The sequence below is a fragment of the Salvelinus alpinus genome, chromosome 25 (assembly GCF_045679555.1).
Source record: "Salvelinus alpinus chromosome 25, SLU_Salpinus.1, whole genome shotgun sequence".
Taxonomy (NCBI): domain Eukaryota; kingdom Metazoa; phylum Chordata; class Actinopteri; order Salmoniformes; family Salmonidae; genus Salvelinus; species Salvelinus alpinus.
Window position 1 is genome coordinate 2,795,505 of NC_092110.1, and position 24,463 is coordinate 2,819,967.

The 24,463-nt window shown below is 42.0% G+C and overlaps 1 protein-coding gene across 1 annotated transcript in view; it reads left to right on the forward strand.

Annotated features, from left to right (window-relative positions):
• The window catches only part of tdp1 (tyrosyl-DNA phosphodiesterase 1), a 76,615-nt gene that overhangs the window by 35,758 nt on the left and 16,394 nt on the right, over positions 1–24,463 (forward strand). The window contains exons 13-15 of the mRNA XM_071365163.1: positions 1,314–1,421; positions 15,015–15,117; positions 23,979–24,084. Of these exons, the coding sequence (XP_071221264.1) occupies positions 1,314–1,421; positions 15,015–15,117; positions 23,979–24,084 (317 nt within the window). The remainder of the gene's footprint in view (positions 1–1,313; positions 1,422–15,014; positions 15,118–23,978; positions 24,085–24,463) is intronic.

A 24,463-nucleotide genomic window follows, 5' to 3' on the forward strand; every position in this document is an offset into this window, starting at 1 on the left:
ATAATAATAGTGTTTAACATGATTTTTTAATAACTACTTCATCTCTGTACCCCTCACATACAATTATCTGAAAGGTCCCTCAGTCGAGCAGTGAATTTCAAACACAGATTCAACCACAAAGACCAGGGAGGTTTTCCAATCCTTGTAAAGAAGGGTACCTATTGGTAGATGGGTAAACATTTTTAAAAAGCAGACTTTGAATATCCCTTTGAACATGGTGAAGTTATTAATTACAACTTTGGATGGTGTGTCAATACACCCAGTCACTACAAAGATACAGGCATCCTTCCTAACTCAGTTGTCAGAGAGGAAGGAAACCACTCAGGGATTTCACCATGAGGCCAATGGTGACTTTAAACACTTTAAAGGCTGTGATAGGAGAACTGAGGATGGGGGGTTTGGTATTGTGGGGAACTACAATTGTTACATTGTAGTTACTCCACAATACTAACCTAATTGAGAGTGAAAAGAAGGAAGCCTGTACAGAATAAATATATTCAAAAAAATGCATCCGGTTTGCAACAAGGCACTAAAGTAATACTTCAAAAAATATTTGTCCTGAATACAAATCCAATACAACACGTTACGGAGTACCACTCTCCATATTTTCAAGCATAGTGGTGGCTGCATCATGTTATGGGTATGTTTGTAATCATTGAGTACTGGGGAGTTTATCAGGATAAAAAAAACGGAATGGAGCGAAGCACAGGCAAAATTCTAATGGAAAACCTGGTTGTCTGCTTTCTACCAGACACTGGGAGAGGAGTCCACCTTTCAACAGGACAATAATCAAAAACACAAGGCCAAATCTACACTGACTTGCTTACCAAGAAGACAGTGAATGTTCATGATTGGCCTAGTTACAATTTTGCCTTAAATTTACTTGAAAATCTATGGCAAGACCTGAAAATGTTTGTCTCGCAATGATCAACAACCAATTTCACAGAGCTTGAAGACTTTTGAAAAGAATAAGGGGAAAATTTTGCACATTCCAGGTGTGGAAAGCGCTTAGAGACTTACCCAGAAAGACTCACAGCTGTAATCACTGCTGAAGGTGCTTGTACAAAGTATTGACTCGGGTGTGTGAATACTTATGTACATTTGATATTTCTGTTTCATTTTCAATAAATTAGGATACATTTCTAAAAACATGTTTTTACTTTGTCATTATGGGTTATTGTGTGTAGATGGGTGAGATTTGTATTTATTTAATCCATTTTGAATTTAGGCTTTAACTCAACAAAATGTGGACTATGTCACGGTATACATCTACCCAGAGCAAATTATGTACTTATATTTTTTTGTGTGTCTAGTCGCTGGCAAGCTGAGACGACGGGGAGGAGTCACGCCATGCCGCACATCAAGACCTACCTGAGGGCTTCGCCAGACTTCACACAACTAGCCTGGTTCCTTGTCACAAGGTTAGAGGCCTGCTTTTGCACGTGTGTGTATGTGAAAAGTCTCAAGAGTCCACAATATGACTTCAAACTCAAGACAGGCTGTTGCCTAGGAACACCCCTTACCAGCTGAACGGGGAACAATTTGTGTCTTAGAGTCACAGCGCTATTGTTTAACCAGACACACACACACACACACACTCTTTAAACAGATGCCCAGTTAAGAGCATTGTTTCCCCAAAAGGCTGTTGGTGTTTTGATGTTTTGGGGATGACCCTGATGATTTCACCATGAAAAGGCAGGAAAAACCTTGAAGGAAAATGGTTAACGTCAACATCTCATCATGGTTGTTGATTTCTTTTACGTCATGATCAGCACCACCACTCGCTCACTCTGTTTTTATTCGTCAGTTATTTATGATCACACCGCTCTGATCCTTCTCCTGAAAAACTCCTCTCCCTCTCAGATCTGCCAATAGAGTCTAGCAGTCTAGAGAGGAGTGGTCTGTTTGTGTACTCTGCTATCTGCACTTAACTCCCCATGTACTGGTAGCACCATTACAAACAAGCCTGTATATTTACCCATCATATTCTGTCTGTGGTACCTTATCGCTATAGGCCATAGTTCCCTGTCATTTTAGACCTGGTTGCCTAGCAGCTAAATGGTAACCTTACTCGGTGATTCCTCATGAAACTAGAACAAAAAGGACAATGATTTTGGGGATTTTCACAACGTTTAACCCATAGAAGGGTTCTCTGGGGGAAGGATTGTTGACATATATTTGACATTTGTATCTTGAAGCATATTTGAGAAATAATTATTTGAAGTTGTAGCATTTGTAACCTTTTGGCCGTACCCAGGCCTCCTTTAAGACTCCACATTGTTTCATCTGTAGGTGCTACAATGCAAGAAATATGTCATGAAGCTTTACCGCTTCCTTTTTTAATCTGACGAGTATTTTGATTTCAATGACAATTTTCTTTTTGAAAATGATATAGAAAAATATAAAGATGAGTATTGAAAATATACCATAAGCGCAAGAAGTATGAACGGTCTGACTTCTGCGGAGGCAGCATCGCAGTAAATGCTGTGCGGCCATGCAGAGCATGCAAATCACCAACCGAGGGTGACCGTTTCCACATTCACTCTGTTAGTAATTCTTACAAATTGGATTATAAATCTAAAAGTGTCAGAGATCCCACTCTGGATCTTTGATATGCACATAGAGTATATTATGTTCAACAAAATGTTGACAAATTAGTCAAATCAAAAAATGTATATTTGCAATATTTATAACTTAATTAATATAATAAAATTATGTTAATCTAAATACTACTGATAGCAAGTAGTGAAGCTTAATGTTACACCCATTTTTGCTTTGTGGGACGCTCCACGAAATGGGTGCCTTTTGCGTCCCTTTGATATTTTAAGTAGAAATTATGCACCAATATTGAAATTTAAAAGCTTGTTATATTCAATGAAGTGGACTTTAATATAAAACACATGGAGAATTCAACAAATCCCAATTTTTTTATATAAATTAAGGCTTGCTAAAGTGCCAGAATTCTGCATTTTGACATGTCACTTCTAGGAAGATTTCCACAAACTTAATCCAAAAATGTATCGAAGTTTCACCATCATTGTAAAGGCCTTGTTATTTTTCTGCTTTGACAGTCATTTCTGAAGGTTTTTATTTATATTTTTCTGATTAGTAAAGCATTTACGTCTGTCCCTCATTTTAAGGCCAACCCTGTTATGCAAACAATTTACCCATTATAATAATGAACCATTCAGTTAAATGATTCACAGCAGATGACAACATTTGGGTCATCTGAACAGCATGGTGGGAAAGGAAGTAACTTCTCTCTATTTGGTCTATTTATAGTTGTTTTACCATCTTTGGCTGAGGTGGTTGAGCTTAACACGTCAACCCTGTTTGCTCAATTAATGTTAGGATAACTTTAATTTGATTACACTTTCATTATGTGTGGAACATATGTATAATTACTATTTTTATGAACACCATGCGGTCGCATGCTATTCAGCATATGAGGACTAATGGCCGAGCTTCACCTAAAACCTCAACCTGTCAGTTTGACACAAGGGACACTTGATCAATGAGAAAATGTTGGATTTATCTCAAACATGATTTTAAATAATATATAATTTAAATAATATACCTAACAAAAATATAAACGCAACATGCAAAAATTTCAACTATTTTACTGAGTTAGTTTCATGATTAACTACTCATGGTGTGATTGTGTTAACATACAGAAACTCAAGTCCTTTTGTCCACCCGACCTAGAATACCTCACAATCAAATGCCGACCATATTACCTACCAAGAGAATTCTCTTCGGTTATAGTCACAGTCGTGTATATTCCCCCTCAAGCCGATACCACGACGGCCCTCAAAGAACTACATTGGACTTTATGCAAACTGGAAACCACAGTTTATTGTGGCATTTATTGTAGCTGGGTATTTTAACAAGGAAAATCTGAGAGAAACTCTACCGAAGTTCTATCAACACGTTGACTGTAGTCCTCTTGCTGGGAAAACATTGGATCACTGCTACTCAACTTTTCAAAATGCCAAAAAGGCCCTCCCTTCGGCAAATCTGATCACTACTCCATTTTGCTCCTCCGTTCCTATAGGCAGAAACTCAAACAGAAAGTACCTGTGCTAAGGTCTATTCCACATTGGTCTGACCAATCGGAATCCATGCTTCAAGATTGTTTTGATCACGCGGACTGGGATATGTTCCGGGTAGCCTCTGAGAATAACATCGACGAATACACGGATACGGGGACTGGGTTCATCAGTCACCGTATCCGTGGATAGGTGGCAGCATTCGCGCAAAACGTCAGTACAGAGACAACGGCTCAGACATGAGACGTATGTGGCAGGGTCTACAGACAATCACAGACTACAAAGGGAAAACAGGCCACGTCGTGGACACCAACGTCTTGCTTCCAGACAAGCTAAACACCTTCTTCGCCCGCTTTGAGGATAACACAGTGCCACCGACACCCAGACGGCATCCCTAGCCGCGTCCTCAGATGATGAACAGACAAGCTGGCTGGAATATTTACGGACATATTCAATCTCTCCCTATCCAAGTCTGCTGTCCCCACTTGCTTCAAGATGTCCACCATTCCTGTACCCAAGAAAGCAAAGGTAACTGAACTAAATGACTATCGCCCCGTAGCACTCACTTCTGTCATCATGAAGTGCTTTGAGAGGCTAGTTAAGGATCATATCACCTCTACCTGACCTGACACCCTAGACCCACTTCAATTTACTTACCGCCGCAATAGATCCACAGACGATGCAATAGCCATCGCAATGCACACCGCCCTGCACACCGCCCTATCTGGACAAGAGGAATGTGTAAGAATGCAGTTCATTGAGTATAGCTCAGCATTCAACACCATAGTACCCTCCAAGCTCATCATTAAGCGTGGGGCCCTGGGTCTGAACCCCACCCTGTGCAACTGGGTCCTGGACCTCCTGACAGGCCGCCCCCTGGTTGTGAAGGTAGGAAACAACACCTCCACTTCGCTGCTCCTCAACCCACAAGGGTGCATGCTCAGCCCCCTCCTGTACTCCCTGTTCACCCATGACTGCGTGGCCACGCACGCCTCCTACTCAATCATCAAGTTTGCAGACGGCACAACAGTAGTAGGCCTGATTATCAACAATGACGAGACAGCCTACAGGGAGGAGGTGAGGGCCCTGAGAGAATTACTTCTCACTCAGTGTCGTCAAAACAAAGGAGCTCATCGTGGACTTCAGGAAACTGCAGAGGGAGCAGGCCCCTATCCTCATCGACGGGGCCGCAGTGGAGGAGGTGGAAAGCTTCAAGTTCCTCTGCGTACACATCAAGGATCCCACCCACACAGTGTGCTGAAGAGGTGCAACAGCGGCTTCCACCCGGTTAGGTAACCCTGCACCTTAAAGGCTGCTGCCTTATATACATAGACCTGTAATCACTGGCCACTTTAATGTACACTAGTCACTTTAATGTTTACATACTGTTTTACTCATCTCATATTTATATACTGTATTCTAATCTAGTGTATTTTAGTTAATGCCACTCCCACATTGCTAATATTTATTTATTATATATTTGGTAATTCCATTATTTTACTTTTAGATTAGTGTGTATTGTTGTGAACTGTTAGATATTACTGCACTGTTGGAGCTAGGAACACAAGCATTTCTCTACACCCGCAATAACATCTGCTAAATATGTGTATGTGACCAATCAATTCTGATTTGATATAAGGAAATCAGTCAATTGAAATGAATAATTAGGCCCTAATCTATGGATTTCACATGAGTAAGGCCCAGCCAATCAGAGTTCGTTTTTTTCCCACTAAAGGGCTTTATTGCAGACAGAAATTCTCCTCAGTTTCATCAGCTGTCCGGGTGGCTGGTCTCAGGCGATCCCGCAGATGATGACGCCGGAAGTGGAGTTCCTTGGCTGGTGTGGTTACAGGTGGTCTGCGGTTGTGTGGCTAGTTGGACGTACTGCCAAATTCTCTAAAACGGCGTTGGAGAGGCGGCTTATAGTAAAGAAATTAACATTAAATTCTCTGGCAACAGCTCTGGTGGACATTCCTGCGGTCAGCATGCCAATTGTTAATCTGTGACATTGTGTTGTGTGACAAAACTGCACGTTTTAGAGTGGCCTTTTATTATCGCCAGCATAAGGTGCAACTATGTATTGATCATGCTGTTTAATCAGCTTCTTGATGTGCCACACCTGTCAGGTGGATGGATTATCTTGGCAATTGACAAATGCTCACTAACAGGGATGTAAACAAATTTGTGCACAACATTTGAGATAAATATTTTTTATTGTGCATATGGAAAATGTCTGTGATCTTTTATTTCAGTTCATGAAACATGGGACCAACACTTTTGTTCAGTATAGTTAGCCAGTTACATAAGTGTTTGTAACAGGGTTTACAGACAGTGTGGTGCAGAAAAAATGCTCTTAGTTCATAGGATTTTAATGCTTGAGGTGTGAAAAAATATGTTTTTCCATAGGCTAAACATATCCTCCATGCAATTGAATGTTGAAATAAAATATATTTAAAAGTTAATTTCTTAAAAGTTTGCATGTCCAAAAGGTCCCCATTTCGTGGAATGACCCACGTAGCACCTTACAGATGAAACATGGAGTCTTAAAGTAGGCCTGGGTATGGCCAAAATGTTCCAACTAATTATTTCTAAAGTATATGCTTTAAGATGGGGCTGCAGGTAGACTAGTGGTTAGAGCGTTTGGCCAGTAACCGAAAGGTTGCTGGCTCGAATTCCCGAGCTGACAAGGTAAAAATCTGTCATTCGACCCCTGAACAAGGCAGTTAACCCACTGTTCCCCGGTAGGCCGTCATTGTAAATAAGAATTTGTTCTTAACTGACTTGCCTAGTTAAATAAAGGTTACATTTAAAAAGAAACCAATGTCAAATATACATTAACAATCATTCCTCCTTCGGCCTCTTCTATGGATTAAATGTTGTGGAAATAAAACAAATCATGGTATTTATTTGATCAAAACATTTTGGGGTGACTAACTTCTTTTTAGTTTTTCCTTTTGTTTGTATTTTGTTTTCAATTAAGGGACGTTACAGGGACAAAAAACTATCAAAGAAATGCATACAAAGATTTCTCCCCCTCAGCCCCCATCCACCCACCCGCATCCTCCCTCCCCACCCGGAAACCATGTTTCCCACCCATGCAATATTTTTCCCATATTCTGTTCCAGTTAAAGCTGCAATATGTAACTTTTTTTGGAGAAAAAAAGTGGGTTATAGAGCTGTCATTCTCATTTAAAGCAAGTCCGAGAATGGGTACATACAGTGGGAAAAACAAGTATTTGATACACTGCCGATTTTGCAGGTTTTCCTACTTACAAAGCATGTAGAGGTCTGTACTTTTTATCATAGGTACACTTCAACTGTGAGAGACGGAATCAAAAAATCCAGAAAATCACATTGTATGATTTTTAAGTAATTAATTAGCATTTTATTGCATGACAGAAGTATTTGATACATCAGAGAAGCAGAACTTAATATTTGGTACAGAAACCTTTGTTTGCAATTACAGAGATCATACGTTTCCTGTAGTTCTTGACCAGGTTTGCACACACTGCAGCAGGGATTTTGGCCCACTCCTCCATACAGACCTTCTCCAGATCCTTCAGGTTTCGGGGCTGTCGCTGGGCAATACGGACTTTCAGCTCCCTCCAAAGATGTTCTATTGGGTTCAGGTCTGGAGACTGGCTAGGCCACTCCAGGACCTTGAGATGCTTCTTCCGGAGCCACTCCTTAGTTGCCCTGGCTGTGTGTTTCGGGTCGTTGTCATGCTGGAAGACAGAGCCACGACCCATCTTCAATGCTCTTACTGAGGGAAGGAGGTTGTTGGCCAAGATCTCGCGATACATGGCCCCATCCATCCTTCCCTCAATACGGTGCAGTCGTCCTGTCCCCTTTGCAGAAAAGCATCCCCAAAGAATGATGTTTCCACCTCCATGCTTCATGGTTGGGATGGTGTTCTTGGTTGTACTCATCCTTCTTCCTCCAAACACGGCGAGTGGAGTTTAGACCAAAAAGCTCTATTTTTATCTCATCAGACCACATGACCTTCTCCCATTCCTCCTCTGGATCATCCAGATGGTCATTGGCAAACTTCAGACGGGCCTGGACATGCGCTGGCTTGAGCAGGGGGACCTTGCGTGCATTGCAGGATTTTAATCCATGATGGCGTAGTGTGTTACTAATGGTTTTCTTTGAGACTGTGGTCCCAGCTCTCTTCAGGTCATTGATCAGGTCCTGCCGTGTAGTTCTGGGCTGATCCCTCACCTTCCTCATGATCATTGATGCCCCATGAGGTGAGATCTTGCATGGAGCCCCAGACCGAGGGTGATTGACCGTCATCTTGAACTTCCTCCATTTTCTAATAATTGCGGCAACAATTGTTGCCTTCTCACCAAGCTGCTTGCCTATTGTCCTGTAGCCCATCCCAGCCTTGTGCAGGTCTACAATTTTAGCCCCGATGTCCTTACAAGCTCTCTGGTCTTGGCCATTGTGGAGAGGTTGGAGTCTGTTTGATTGAGTGTGTGGACAGGTGTCTTTTATACAGGTAACGAGTTCAAACAGGTGCAGTTAATACAGCTAATGAGTGGAGAACAGGAGGGCTTCTTAAAGATAAACTAACAGGTCTGTGAGAGCCGGAATTCTTACTGGTTGGTAGGTGATCAAATACTTATGTCATGCAATAAAATGCAAATTAATAACTTAAAAATCATACAATGTGATTTTCTGGATTTTTGTTTTAGATTCCGCCTCTCACAGTTGAAGTGTACCTATGATAGAAATTACAGACCTCTACATGCTTTGTAAGTAGGAAAACCTGCAAAATGGGCAGTGTATCAAATACTTGTTCTCCCCACTGTATGTTCTATGTGCGCTGTGTCTATGCTTCCCGTTCTTAAGTTTAGTTTTTGCGTCTTACTTTTGGTTTTGTTCACCAGCTTCAAACAGCTGAAAATACAATTTTTGGTTATTGAAAATGTATTTCACAGCTGTTTAGATGGTACAATGATTATCTACACTTGTTTTGTCACATAAACTGAACTATTAGAATTTTAGCAACCAGGAAATGGCGGCGCAATTTCTGAATATTGCACCTTTTTAAAAGGCCTGTTAAGATTCTCTTAGATCTGTGGACCATACTTTCATGTCTAGCTCAGAATATGAGCTTTCTAAAAGTTGTATATACAGTGCATTCGGAAAGTATTCAGACCCCTTGACTTTTTCCACATTTTGTTACATTACAGCTTTATTCTAAAATTGATTAAATAGTTTTTTTCCTCTCATCAAATCTACACACGGTACCCTGTGGAGATGGGAGAACCTTGCTGAAGGACAACCATCTCTGCAGCACTCCACCAATCAGGCCTTTACGGTAGAGTGGCCAGATGGAATCCACTCCTCAGTAAAATGCACATGACAGCCCGCTTGGAGTTTGCCAAAAGGCACCTAAAGGACTCTCAGAGCATGAGCAACAAGATTCTCTGGTCTGATGAAACCAAGATTGAACTCCTTGGCCTGAATGTCAAGCGTCACACCTGGAGGAAACCTGGCACCATTCCCATGGTGAAACCTGGCACCATCCCTACAATGAAGCATGGTGGTGGCAGCATCATGCTATGAAGATGTTTTTCAGCGGCAGAGACTGGGAGACTAGTCAGGATCGAGGGAAAGATGAACGGAGTAAAATACAGAGATCTTTGATGAAAACCTGCTCCAGGTTTATAACAGATTAAATCAATTAAGTAAAGTATGATGGGGGAGAATGGGTGAGTTGATGAGCAATGCATAATTATGTAATCACCAATTGTGAATGAAGAACAGGGCTGACCATTCTATGGTATTGGTATATTCTAATTATAGTCTCAATTGTATGTACTCTATATCAGTCCACCGAATCCAAGCAGTTTTATCAGTCTACTCTGGCCTGCTTGGAGAACACTAAGAGCGTGCGTCATTTAAAATGGCAAGAAGACTAAGATGAATGGATGCACATGCTGCTACAAGATCTGAATGGAAATGACTCGGATGGTGGGGGAGAAATAAATCATGACATCTCTGATTATTCTTCTGATTCTGAGCCTCCGCATGAACCGACATCTCCGAGGCCTAAGCGCAAAAAAAGCCAGAATGTAGCGCACTGAGCAGGTGCCTAAGACAGGAGAGAGGAAGGGATGGCACCGTTTAACAAGCTGGTGACAATGCTATGGCACAACATGTCACCACAGAGAGCAGGCACTACATCTCAAACAAAAAACATCAGCAATGCACTCACCAGCTTTCGTTGTGTTTGTGACACGGACAGGCTACAGCATTCAGGGACTGTGCTGTGGCTAAGGCGCACACGGAGCAAGGAGACACTGCCTAGGGTCTGTCTGTTGATGAGCTGGAAGCATTCCTTTCAATCCTCTATGTGCGTGGAGCACTTGGTGGAGATGGTGTGTATATGGAGAGCTCTGGTAAGACGTGTGGGATACTTCTTAGGAGAAACCATATCCCGGGATCACTTAAGAGAGATCATGCGTTACCTCTGTTTTGATGACAAAGGAACAGACATTCGCCATGGTATCCGACATAAATAATTGACTGTTTTTTGACTGCTGTCATATCTGCTCTTTTATATTCATTATAATGCCATTATTGCTTTTTTGCTGATTTTCACTATCAAACACACTTGGCACCTATAATTATGTTTAGGCTACTGATGTTTTCATCATTTGACTGCTCGTCTTGCTGACCATGCGTCTTGGTGGTTGGGGTATTTTTTTAAATGTATTTGTAGTTTATTAAAAGCTCTTACCCCGTTCCAACACGTTTCAAAGTTGTAACAAAGGCACTCCACAAATAAAGTTGATTAAACACTCTAATTTAGTTGTTTTTTGTTTTTACATATAGCCTACAGTAACAAACGAATGAAAATGCTACTTAGACCTTCATAAACACAACCGAAATGATTATTTTTGCGATAGCATATATGAAATCTATTAATTACACTGTTGGAATGTTTCAGTCAAAATGACTGCTCATTAGCTTGAAGGGGGCGTCCCTCGGCGGTTTTAGTGTTAAGGGATAGATCAGTCAAGACCACCTCTTCCATAGCACTAGGAGACACCATATTTCTGTCTCTACTCAGCCAGGGGGAGGAAGAATCATGTCTAAACCAATTTAAGATTGAATACTAGTGCCTGGAATTAAAATGTAAAGTTTGGTACGTATAGTCATCCTACATCTTTACCTCTGCAAGTTTAATTTTGTCCAGGCTTGTTTACCTTGCCATATATATTTTTAAGATGCACTATGGATTTTATCCCAATAGCCAGAAGGGGGAGATGAGGGGAAGCATTGAACTACAAAAATTCAACCGTGGCTATATATTCATTTTGACAATAGATATTCTGCCGGTAAAAGCAACTAGTATATTAGTCCATCTACTGAGGTAGGATTTCATTTATTTGAGTGTTCCGTTTAAAGTTTCTGGCAGTGGTTTTATCTAAGGAAGGAAATATATCTACTCCCAAATATTTAAAATGTTTTATAACTTGAGATGGAGCTGAATTTGTCTATGATCTTCTAAGCTTTTGGGAGGGATTGAGATACATTGTCTAGATAAAGTAAGTTATCGTCGGCGTATAATGAGATGACGTGATACATAGAATTGAGAGATATTGGTGTAATTTCTTCTGATTTGTTCAATTGCCTGGGCCAGGGGCTCCACAGACACAAAAAAATAGTAGAGGTGAGATGGGATCACCTTACCTGCTACTTCCCATTATTATGCTATGTGTGTTTTTATGCCCTTTGACTTGATAGTATGGGCAGTTCAATCTCTGTCTGTGTGCATGCATGTTTGACTTACAACAATGGAAGGTTTGGCGGTGCTCTTCAGAGTAAACGCTAGAAGGCATTTAGTGGCTCAGCTCCATTCATAGTCCCTTCACTATGATGATCTCTTCAGTCTGCAGGGAGGGAGTGAAATGAGAGGCAGATGTGAGTCTCAGACAGATGGGGACACAGTGTATTCAGACCCCTTGACTTTTTCCACATCTTGTTTACAATACAGCCTCATTCTAAAATTGATTTATACACAATGCCCCATAATGACAAAGCAAAAACAGGTTTTTATTTTATTTAGCAAATTTATCAAATAAACTGAAATATCACATTTCATAAGTATTCAGACTCTTGACTCAGTACTTTGCTGAAGCACATTTTGCAGCGAAGACAGCCTCGTCTTCTTGGGTATGATGCTTAGCACATCTGTATTTGGGGAGTTTCTCCCATTCTTCTCTTCAGATCTTCTCAAGCTCTGTCAGGTTGGATGGGGTGTGTCCCTGCACAGCTATTTTCAGGTCTCTCCAGAGCTGTTGATCGGGTTCAAGTCCGGGCTCTGGCTGGGCCACTCAAGGACATTCAGAGACTTGTTTAGAAAAAACCTCTCCTGCGTTGTCTTGGCTGTGTGCTTAGGGTTGGTTGTCCTGTTGGAAGGTGAACCTTCCAGCTCCTAAGCGCTCTGGAGCAGGTTTTCATCAAGGATCTGTCTGTACTTTGCTCTGTTCAGCTTTCCCTCAATCCTGACTTTTCTCCCACTGAAAAAAAAGGTTGTTGTCACCGCCATGCTTCACCGTAGGGATGGTGCCAGGTTTCCTCCAGACGTGACGCTTGGAATTCAGGCCAAGGAGTTCAGTCTTGGTTTCATCAGACCAGAGAATCTTGTTTCTCATGGCCTGAGACTCCTTTAGGTGCCTTTTGGCAAACTCCAAGTGGACTGTCGTGCTTTTTACTGTGGAGTGGCTTCTGTCTGGTCACTCTTCCATAAAGGCCTGATTGGTGGAGTGCTGCAGAGATGGTTTGCCTTCTGGAAGGTTCTCCATCTCCACAGTGGAACTCTGGAGCTCTGTCAGAGTGATCATCGGGTTCTTGGTCACCTCCCAGACCAAGGCCCTTATCCACCGATTGCTCAGTTTGACCCGGACGGCCAGCTCTAGGAAGAGTCTTGGTGGTTCCAAACTTCCATTTAAGAATGATGGTACCCTTCCCAAGATCTGTGCCTCAACACAATCCATTATGTCTTGTCCATTTTCCTATCAGTACACCAGCAGCATCAGAGAAGTTTGTACGGGATCTCTCTTCATGCTCATTCCACGTGGACTCATGTCGCACTCCTGGGGGAAATGGCATGAGAGAAAAGGTAGTTGATAGCTTCGACTGGATGCTGTGTACAGGTTGCTGGCTTGGACTCTGTTCTCACGGTAGAAGTGGTGAAGGACCACAGTGAACGCCATTGTCGCCATTACTTCACTCGGTTAGAGGGGGTGAGGCTCACACTGTTCTTGGTTCGATTCATCCCGTCCATGCATTAAATACCATCTGTGGTAACCTTCGCCATAACCTTGAGAGAAGACAGGTCAGAATAACAATTTTAGTAAACTTCTTCACAATTATCAGTGTTTGAGTTACATTTAAATGTAATATGCAATGTCACTAGCCTTTCTAGTGAGGGTGATCACCAGAAAGTCAGAACAGAGGTCAGAGGTCATTCAACCTCATTAAGTGAGTGTTTCTTTCCCTTTTCTTTCCCTGTACCTCAGACATTATTTAGACATTTCTTATCAAGAGAATCTCGGACAATAGATACTTCAGAATTGTTTTATTTGTGTGCCCTTTAAGGGGCATCCTTTCTAACCTGTGAAAATCCACTAAAACCCAAAATAGAAAGACCCCACACAATAAATAAACACAGTATTAACACCACTAACAACAAACAAAATGGCCAGGCCTTATTTAATTTGGGAGCTCCCTGAACAGCGGGATCCGGGTACCTTTATACTGTATAGTACACAGTCTCAATAACTTCTCTCCTAAGGCCCCTGCCTCAGGAAGCCTTTCAAAGGGAGAGATGCACAATCATTGGTAAACATGTATAAAAAAAGAAAATAAACACTTAGTTTTCACTATGCTACATTTTAATCGGTCCTAAAAATTCTTAATCGAGTTTACTGCTCTTTGGTAGGAAGTCTTGATTAAACCATGCGTATACAGAATCATACTTCAGACACGTTCGATGATAGTGTCCTGTTAAGCGGCATAGACACCTAGCCTTCTCACCTTCTATGGGTACCTTTTTATTGTTCAGTTTTATGAATAATTTTTTATAGCGTTTCATTTAAATTGATTTACACAAACATAACATTTTCCATCACAATAGACAGGTGTGTGCCTTTCCAAATCATGTTCAATCAATTGAATTTATAACAGGTGGACTCCAAGTTATAGAAACATCTCTAGGATGACCAATGGAAACAGGATACATCTGAGCTCAATTTCGAGTCTCATAGCAAAGGGTCTGAATACTTATGTAAATTAGGTATTTAAGTTATTATTTTTTTGTCTTATGCAAAAATGTCTAAACCTGTTTTCACTTTGTCGTTATGGGGTATTGTGTGTAGATTGAGGATTTTTTTTATTTAATCCATTTTAGAATAAATCTGTAATGTAACAAAATGTGGAAAAAGTCAAGGGGTCTGAATACTTTCCGAATGCACTGTACACCACTGTCAAAGCATATGGAGGCTATTTTCTTTATGATCTGATGTGGGTGTTGCAATTTAGTAACATATTATCATGTATTATCCAAAGTCCCTAGAACAACAGTGATACTGTGTCTTCTTAACCACAGAAAGTGTGACCAGATTAACTTTGTCATTTCTGACAAAAAATACTATTCATCTGAGTTGAGTACAGTTCTACAGTAGATTTGGGTCAATACTTGGCTTTGGTGACGTAATCGCAACAGGGTTTCCCGTTAAGGGGACATTTTACTTCTGGTGTCGTATGTGAAGACAAGACACGCTAACCTTTTCAAAATGTCGGGACGACGTCAACTAATCATTTTGTGCGATGTGGGGGGGGAAATGCATGTACGTGCCGTAGTTGTCGTCATATTTTTCAATCTACTTTCTATATATTATGTGCGTGTGTCCTGTATTGAATGTGTGTGTGTTCTCCTGTCCCCAGTGCTAACTTGTCCAAAGCAGCGTGGGGGGCTCTGGAGAAGAACAGCACGCAGGTGATGGTCCGGTCATACGAACTGGGAGTCCTCTATGTGCCCTCTGCCTTCGTAAGTGACACGCACTCGCACACACACACATTGATGTCCAAGGTAGATGTGCTTTCGAGTTATGCGCATGGATCATAAATTAGGATACTAGACTCTAGGGCTCGGTAAACATACTCCTTTTATGTACATGTAATAATGAATGTCTCTCCACTATCCACCATATGTAGACAGAGGGGCCTTTCAACACACCACACACACACATACAGTGTAATTTGTCCCTTGCCTTAGAATTACCTCAACAGTTGCTAAGCAACATGATGGTTGTGGAGGTGACACTGGTTTAGAGGGCCAGAGCTTCAACATTGACCTGACCAGAACAAAGCGCCTAGCCCCCACTATTAAAGAAGACTTCCTGGTTTTCCCCTAGAAAGAAATGAAAGCATTTATGAAAGAATATAGCTAGTCATCTAAACTTTCTGACATTCAGGGACACCATTGACAGTAACACCTCAGACCTCAGATGTGCCTCGAGTAGGGACAGTCGCACAAAGACTTCTTGCTTGAAAAGACAAGTCTTCTTTGTGTATTTTTCTATTTAAAAGAACGAGGTCCATTTAATAAGACGCTAGACAGGTTAGTGTGACCTTTGTGTGTTGTGAATAGCAGACATCCTTCACTTGGTGCTGTGTTCTTCTCTTTATTTTCTCCCCCTTGGTCTTTGTGACTGTATTTCGTTTCTCTTTCTCCCGGTGCGGCCGTTCTGTTCTCTGGGACAAAAGCCGACTGTCCCTGTCCTTGATTTGATATAGCATCAGTACAGCACAAGGTGTGTGGGTTTGAGGGTGTCTGACAGTCTCTGTCAGTCTGTCTGTCTGTTTGTCTTCACGGATGGACGGAATGGAGAAAGCTCTTTTTCTTTTTTTAGGGGGTAGATCAGCTTTAATATTGCAGCTAGATTGTAGCTTCCATCAATGTTACTGTCTGCAGTTTGCACTGCTCTGTGAAGGGAGTAGTACACAGCGTTGTACGAGATCTTCAGTTTCTTGGCAATTTCTCGCATGGAATAGCCTTCAATTCTCAGAAATGTCTTGGTTTCTGGCCATTTTGAGCCTGTAATCGAACCCACAAATGCTTATGCTCCAGATACTCAACTAGTCTAAAGAAGGCCAGTTTTATTGCTTCTTTAATCAGGACAACAGTTTTCAGCTGTGCTAACATAATTGCAAAAGGGTTTTCTAATGATCAATTAGCCTTTTAAAATGATAAACTTGGATTAGCTAACACAGCGTGCCATTGGAGCACAGGAGTGATGGTTGCTGATAATGGGCCTCTGTAGGTCGATGTAGATATTTCATAAAAAATCAGCCATTTCCAGCTACACTAGTCATTTACAACATTAACAATATCTACACTGTATTTCTGATCTATTTTATTTTAATGGACAGAAAATGTGCTTTTCTTTCAAAAACCAGGACATTCCTAAGTGACCCCAAACCTTTGAACGGTAGTGTGTGTCTGTGTGTGTATATAAACTCAGCAAAAAAGAAATGTCCTCTCACTGTCAACTGTGTTTATTTTCAGCAAACTTAACATCTGTAAATATTTGTATGAACATAAGATTCAACAACTGAGACGTAAACTGGCCACCAGCTGCATTAAGTACTGCAGTGCATCTCCTCCTCATGGACTGCACCAGATTTGCCAGTTCTTGCTGTGAGATGTTACCCCACTCTTCCACCAAGGCACCTGCAAGTTCCCGGACATTTCTGGGGGGAATGGCCCTAGCCCTCACCCTCCGAGCCATCAGGTCCCAGACGTGCTCAATGGGATTGAGATTTGGGCTCTTCGCTGGCCATGGCAGAACACTGAAATTCCTGTCTTATAGGAAATCACGCACAAAACGAGCAGTATGGCTGGTGGCATTGTCATGCTGCAGGGTCATGTCAGGATGAGCCTGCAGGAAGGGTACCACATGAGGGAGGAGGATGTCTTCCCTGTAACGCACAGTGTTGAGATTGCCTGCAATGACAACAAGCTCAGTCCGATGATGCTGTGACACACTGCCCCAGACCATGACGGACCCTCCACCCTGCTCCAGAGTACATGCCTCGGTGTAAAGCTCATTCCTTCGACGATAAATGCGAATCCGACCATCACCCCTGGTGAGACAAAACTGCGACTCATCAGAGAAGAGCACTTTTGCCAGTCCTGTCTGGTCCAGCGACGGTGTGTTTGTGCCCATAGGCAATGTTGTTGCCAGTGATGTCTGGTGAGGACCTGCCTTACAGGCCTACAAGCCCTCAGTCCAGCCTCTCTCAGCCTATTGCGTACAGTCTGAGCACTGATGGAGGGATTGTGCGTTCCTGGTGTAACTCGGGCAGTTGTTGTAATCCTGTACCTGTCCCGCAGGTGTGATGTTCGTATGTACCAATCCTGTGCAGGTGTTGTTACACGTGGTCTGCCACTGCGAGGACGATCAGCTGTCCGTCCTGTCTCCCTGTAGCACTGTCTTAGGCGTCTCACAATACGGACATTGCAATTTATTGCGCTGGCCACATCTGCAATCCTCATGCCTCCTTGCAGCATGCCTAAGGCACGTTCACGCAGATGAGCAGGGACCCTGTGCATATTTCTTTTGGTGTTTTTCAGAGTCAGTAGAAAGGCCTCTTTAGTGTCCTAAGTTTTCATAACTGTGACCTTAATTGCCTACCGTCTGTAAGCTGTTACTCTCTTGATGACCGTTCCACAGGTGCATGTTCATTCATTGTTTATGGTTCATTGAACAAGCATGGAAACAGTGTTTAGACCCTTTACAATGAAGATCTGTGAAGTTTTTTGGATTTTTACGAACTATCTTTGAAAGGCCGGGTCCTGAAAATAGGACGTTTTTTTGTTGTTGTTGAGTTTATGTATGTGTATCTTTTTAAAATTACATTTTTCTTTATTCTTTTCCGCAACCCTACCACCCCTCACCTAATTGGAGTAAACTAATAAACGACAACACTTAGGCTTCTACTTCCAGCTTATACATACTATATACATTTTACGGACACAATCTAATTTACAGTAGTTATATTTTGTTTGTTTTTAGTCCTGGCCTTCCTCTAAGTTCCACCTCTCCCATCTATTTCTGATGTCCATCCAGTTTGATTTCTATTTGCCATATATTTTTAACTGTGCTATTTCACAAACATTTTGAACCTATATACATTTTACAGACACAGTATATTTGACGTTGGTTATCTTGTTGTTAGTAGTCCCACCATTCAGCTCCATTCAACCACTCCCATCTACTTCTTCGGGGATCGGTGTCCCTTCCACTGGATGGTTGGGCTAACGTAGGCTAATGCGATTAGCATGAGGTTGTAAGTAACAAGAAACTTTCCAAGGACATAGACATATCTGATATTGGCAGAAAGCTTAAATTCTTGTTAATCTAACTGCACTGTCCAATTTACAGTATATATTACAGTGAAAGAATACTATGATATTGTTTGAGGAGAGTGCACAGTTTTGAACATAAAGCTATTAATAAACAAATTAGGCACATTTGGGCAGTCTTGATCAACATTTTGAACGGATATGCAATGGATCAGTCTGAAACTTTGCGCATACACTGATGCCATCTAGTGGCCAAAATCTAAATTGCACTTGGGCTGGAATAATACATTTTGGCCATTCTCTTGCATTTCAAAGATGATGGTACAAAATAAAATGTTGTCTTTGTTTTTTTTTTGTACTATCTTTTAGCAGATCTAATGTGTTATATTCTCCTACATTCCTTTAACATTTCCACAAACTTCAATGTGTTTCTTTTCAAATGGTACCAATAATATGCATATTCTTGCTTCAGGACCTGAGCTACAGGCAGTTAGATTTGTGTATGACATTTTAGGGGATAAAAAAAAAAAAAAGGGGCTAATCCTTAAGAGGTTATTAACACCATCCATATTGGATTTTTACTTGCCATATATTTTTCAACAGTGCTGTGATGCTTCACAAATGTTCTGAACCTTTCTATTCTTCATAGTTTCTACAGATTGTAAATTAAAGAGACATTTTTGCATACATTATATTATTGATCGATTGTCTGACTTTTCAAAAACCTAGTATTGCTATCTGCAGAGTTAGCTCCAGGTAAATCTTGCAATTCTTCAGCCATTCATGGACCTGTGACCAAAAACGAGCTACATATGGACAGTACCAAAATAAATTATCTAATGACTCTGCACAGCAAAATCTGCAGTAATGGGACGGTTGTATCCCCTATGTAAATAATATTCTATTGGTTGCAAGAATTTTGTATAATTTAAATAGAATCCGGCTTTGTTTTGAATGTCAATTCATAAACCATGTGCCATGGAATCGGTACAACGAAAATCTCTTCCCAACTATTTTGCAACCTGTATGGCACAGCTGTCAATTTTTTGGTCCTTAAATGAAACTGGTATACATTTTTATTTATCACAATTTTCTTTAACCAATTTTGGTCTTTAATGCAGGGCCGACAGACAAGTTCCTTACTTGTTCCCCCTTCCATTTGCCTTTACCATTTTTGCGGTAATGCTGCAATTAGTTGGTTGTAATTTTGGGTAGAGCAGACATTTCCATATATTTGTGTTAGCTTCATGTGTGACATTTTATTTTACCTTTTATTTAACTAGGCAAGTCAGTTAAGAACAAATTCTTATTTACAATGACGGCCTAGGAACAGTATTGCCTTATTCAAGGGCTGCCTTGTTCAGCTTGGGGATTCGATCTTGCAACCTTTCGGTTACTAGTCCAACGCTCTAACCACTAGGCTACCTGCCACCCCTACATGACTCCACCAGTCCTATTTATGATATAATTTACAAATATTATACCTTTGTTTTTAAACCTTATCGAAAAATATATTTTTTTTTATCAATTAGTATATTTGAGTTTAACCACTATTTGTTGTATTATTTGTTCTGTCTTTTCAGGTGAATTAAACTGAAATTGCAACCAACTTTCTATGGCTTGTTTAAAAATATATATATATTTTGGGGAGTTTTTGATTTCAAATAACCGAAAGTGAGCTGTCGTAATCTGAATAAAAGGAGCCTGCAAAGTTCTGTCATACTTTCCAGGTCTATGCCCAAACAGTTCGAACTTCTAATTTTAAAAATTAATCTCTCCAGAAATAAGTCTCTCACTGTTGCCGCCTGCTACCGACCCCCCTCAGCTCCCAGCTGTGCCCTGGACACCATCTGTGAATTGATCACCCCCCATCTAGCTTCAGAGTTTGTTCTGTTAGGTGACCTAAACTGGGATATGCTTAACACCCCGGCAGTCCTACAATCTAAGCTAGATGCCCTCAATCTCACACAAATCATCAAGGAACCCACCAGGTACAACCCTAAATCCGTAAACATGGGCATTATCCTGACCAACTTGCCCTCCAAATACACCTCTGCTGTCTTCAATCAGGATCTCAGCGATCACTGCCTCATTGCCTGTATCCGCTACGGGTCCGCGGTCAAACGACCACCCCTCATCACTGTCAAACGCTCCCTAAAACACTTCTGCGAGCAGGCCTTTCTAATCGACCTGGCCCGGGTATCCTGGAAGGATATTGACCTCATCCCGTCAGTTGAGGATGCCTGGTCATTCTTTAAAAGTAACTTCCTCACCATCTTAGACAAGCATGCTCCGTTCAAAAAATGCAGAACTAAGAACAGATATAGCCCTTGGTTCACTCCAGACCTGACTGCCCTCGACCAGCACAAAAACATCCTGTGGCGAACTGCAATAGCATCGAATAGTCCCCGCGATATGCAACTGTTCAGGGAAGTCAGGAACCAATACACGCAGTCAGTCAGGAAAGCAAAGGCCAGCTTTTTCAAGCAGAAATTTGCATCCTGTAGCTCTAACTCCAAAAAGTTCTGGGACACTGTAAAGTCCATGGAGAACAAGAGCACCTCCTCCCAGCTGCCCACTGCACTGAGGCTAGGTAACACGGTCACCACCGATAAATCCGTGATAATCGAAAACTTCAACAAGCATTTCTCAACGGCTGGCCATGCCTTCCTCCTGGCTACTCCAACCTTGGCCAACAGCTCCGCCCCCCCGCTGCTACTCGCCCAAGCCTCCCCAGCTTCTCCTTTACCCAAATCCAGATAGCAGATGTTCTGAAAGAGCTGCAAAACCTGGACCCATACAAATCAGCTGGGCTTGACAATCTGGACCCTCTATTTCTGAAACTGTCCGCCGCCATTGTCGCACCCCCTATTACCAGCCTGTTCAACCTCTCCTTCGTATCATCTGAGATCCCCAAGGTTTGGAAAGCTGCCGCGGTCATCCCCCTCTTCAAAGGGGGAGACACCCTGGACCCAAACTGTTACAGACCTATATCCATCCTGCCCTGCCTATCTAAGGTCTTCGAAAGCCAAGTCAACAAACAGATCACTGACCATCTCGAATCCCACCGTACCTTCTCCGCTGTGCAATCTGGTTTCCGAGCCGGTCACGGGTGCACCTCAGCCACGCTCAAGGTACTAAACGATATAATAACCGCCATCGATAAAAGACAGTACTTTGCAGCCGTCTTCATCGACCTGGCCAAGGCTTTCGACTCTGTCAATCACCATATTCTTATCGGCAGACTCAGTAGCCTCGGTTTTTCTAATGACTGCCTTGCCTGGTTCACCAACTACTTTGCAGACAGAGTTCAGTGTGTCAAATCGGAGGGCATGTTGTCCGGTCCTCTGGCAGTCTCTATGGGAGTACCACAGGGTTCAATTCTCGGGCCGACTCTTTTCTCTGTATATATCAATGATGTTGCTCTTGCTGCGGGCGATTCCCTGATCCACCTCTACGCAGACGACACCATTCTGTATACTTCTGGCCCTTCCTTGGACACTGTGCTATCTAACCTCCAAACGAGCTTCAATGCCATACAACACTCCTTCCGTGGCCTCCAACTGCTCTTAAACGCTAGATATCATAAGGTGAATGCACCAATTTGTAAGTCGCTCTGGATAAGAGCGTCTGCTAAATGACTTAAATGTAATGTAAATGTAAAACCAAATCCATGCTTTTCAACCGTTCGCTGCCTGCACCCGCCCGCCCGACTAGCATCACCACCCTGGATGGTTCCGACCTAGAATATGTGGACATCTATAAGTACCTAGGTGTCTGGCTAGACTGCAAACTCTCCTTCCAGACTCATATCAAACATCTCCAATCCAAAATCAAATCTAGAGTCGGCTTTCTATTTCGCAACAAAGCCTCCTTCACTCACGCCGCCAAACTTACCCTAGTAAAACTGACTATCCTACCGATCCTCGACTTCGGCGATGTCATCTACAAAATAGCTTCCAATACTCTAGTCAGCAAACTGGATGCAGTTTATCACAGTGCCATCCGTTTTGTTACTAAAGCACCTTATACCACCCACCACTGCGACCTGTATGCTCTAGTCGGCTGGCCCTCGCTACATGTTCGTCGTCAGACCCACTGGCTCCAGGTCATCTACAAGGCTATGCTAGGTAAAGCGCCACCTTATCTCAGTTCACTGGTCACGATGGCAACACCCACCCGTAGCACGCGCTCCAGCAGGTGTATCTCACTGATCATCCCTAAAGCCAAAACCTCATTTGGCCGCCTTTCCTTCCAGTTCTCTGCTGCCTGCGACTGGAACGAATTGCAAAAAAATAAAAGTTGGAGACTTTTATCTCCCTCAACAACTTTAAACATCTGCTATCTGAGCAGCTAACCGATCGCTGCAGCTGTACATAGTCCATCTGTTAACAACCCACCCAATTTACATACCTCATCCCCATACTGTTTTTATTTATTTACTTTTCTGCTCTTTTGCACACCAGTATCTCTACTTGCACATGATCATCTGATGATTTATCACTCCAGTGTTAATCTGCTAAATTGTAATTATTCGCTCCTATGGCCTATTTATTGCCTACCTCCTCATGCCTTTTGCACACATTGTATATAGATTCTCTTTTTTTCTTTTTTTTCTACTATGTTATTGACTTGTTTATTGTTTACTCCATGTGTAACTCTGTGTTGTTGTCTGTTCACACTGCTATGCTTTATCTTGGCCAGGTCGCAGTTGCAAATGAGAACTTGTTCTCAACTAGCCTACCTGGTTAAATAAAGGTGAAATAAAAAAATAAATAAAAATTTAATTGTCATCTGCAGTGGACAGATATGCTCCCATCCAACCCTGCTGTCTGTAGCATCCATACTGCGTCCCGAATAACTTCAAGGGTAATTCTCCCCTGAAAACTCATCTCTGTCCTGCCCAAGGAGACTCCATGAGCATTTCTCAGCTTCACCGTACTTATGAGCCAATGAGGTCCTGCCTCATTTGCGAATTCATGTTGTCGTAGCAGCTGGAGGGAGCAGTGTGTAGCGCACAGATAAATGTCTCCGCGGGTGATTCACGCCAGGGTCTTATTTTTGTCTCTACGGGACCACGTTTAGACACTGACAGAGAGTTAGACTACATTCTATTAGTGTTCGTTCTGTTCCCTTGTCTCCTTTCCTTCATGATAATTAATCTGTGCTAGCTTGATATGGGTCATGAGCCAGCAACACAGTATGTGAATGATTTAGTTCCAGTTCCAACACATAACATGTTGCCAAGCCCTGCTGTAGTCAGTAGGTGAATGCAATGTCATCGACTAATTGTACAAACCAGTGGCTATGAAGCAAAGGAGACAGGGAAACTTATTGACCTAGCCTTTCTATGTGACAGGAGAGAGCGAGAGGTGCGCTCATTCCAATGAGATTTTACTGAGCTTGATGATGATGATGATGGATTGGCCTGAATAGTGTTTCATCTTTTTTGTTGTCCTTTCCTTCCTATGTGTTGAAATGAAGGTTCATCTAGTTAAATACTAAATAATTATTTTGGGTCTGTATTTTTTTCCTCTCAGAGCATGAGTACCTTTCCCGTCCAGATGGATGTGTTTCCTGCCACCACTTCCTCTACCTCATTTCCTGTGCCCTTTGACCTGCCACCCAAACGCTACTCGAGTAAAGGTACTTGTACTTCCTTGTTCCTCCACTACACACTGATGTAAACTGACTGTTAGGCTGATCTACGGTATACCAAGGTATTTTTAAATAGCCACGGTATGACTTTCAATACCGCAGGAAACCCTTTGAGATAGTTGTAAAACTTTATGAGCTGTGGCGTGCGTCTGTCCTTGCAATTTGTTTACGTTCACATACTCTTGTTAGCATTTAGCTAGCGAATGCTATGGGAATTTGCTAGTACTTTGTTAGCATATATATATTTTTTTTAATGGAAATAAATGGTGCCCCCTTGTGTGCACTGCCGGTGATGCTGTATACCCTATTATGGTACAGAAACGGTATGAAGGTATGACCATATGGATACCGCTCAACCCTAATGTGC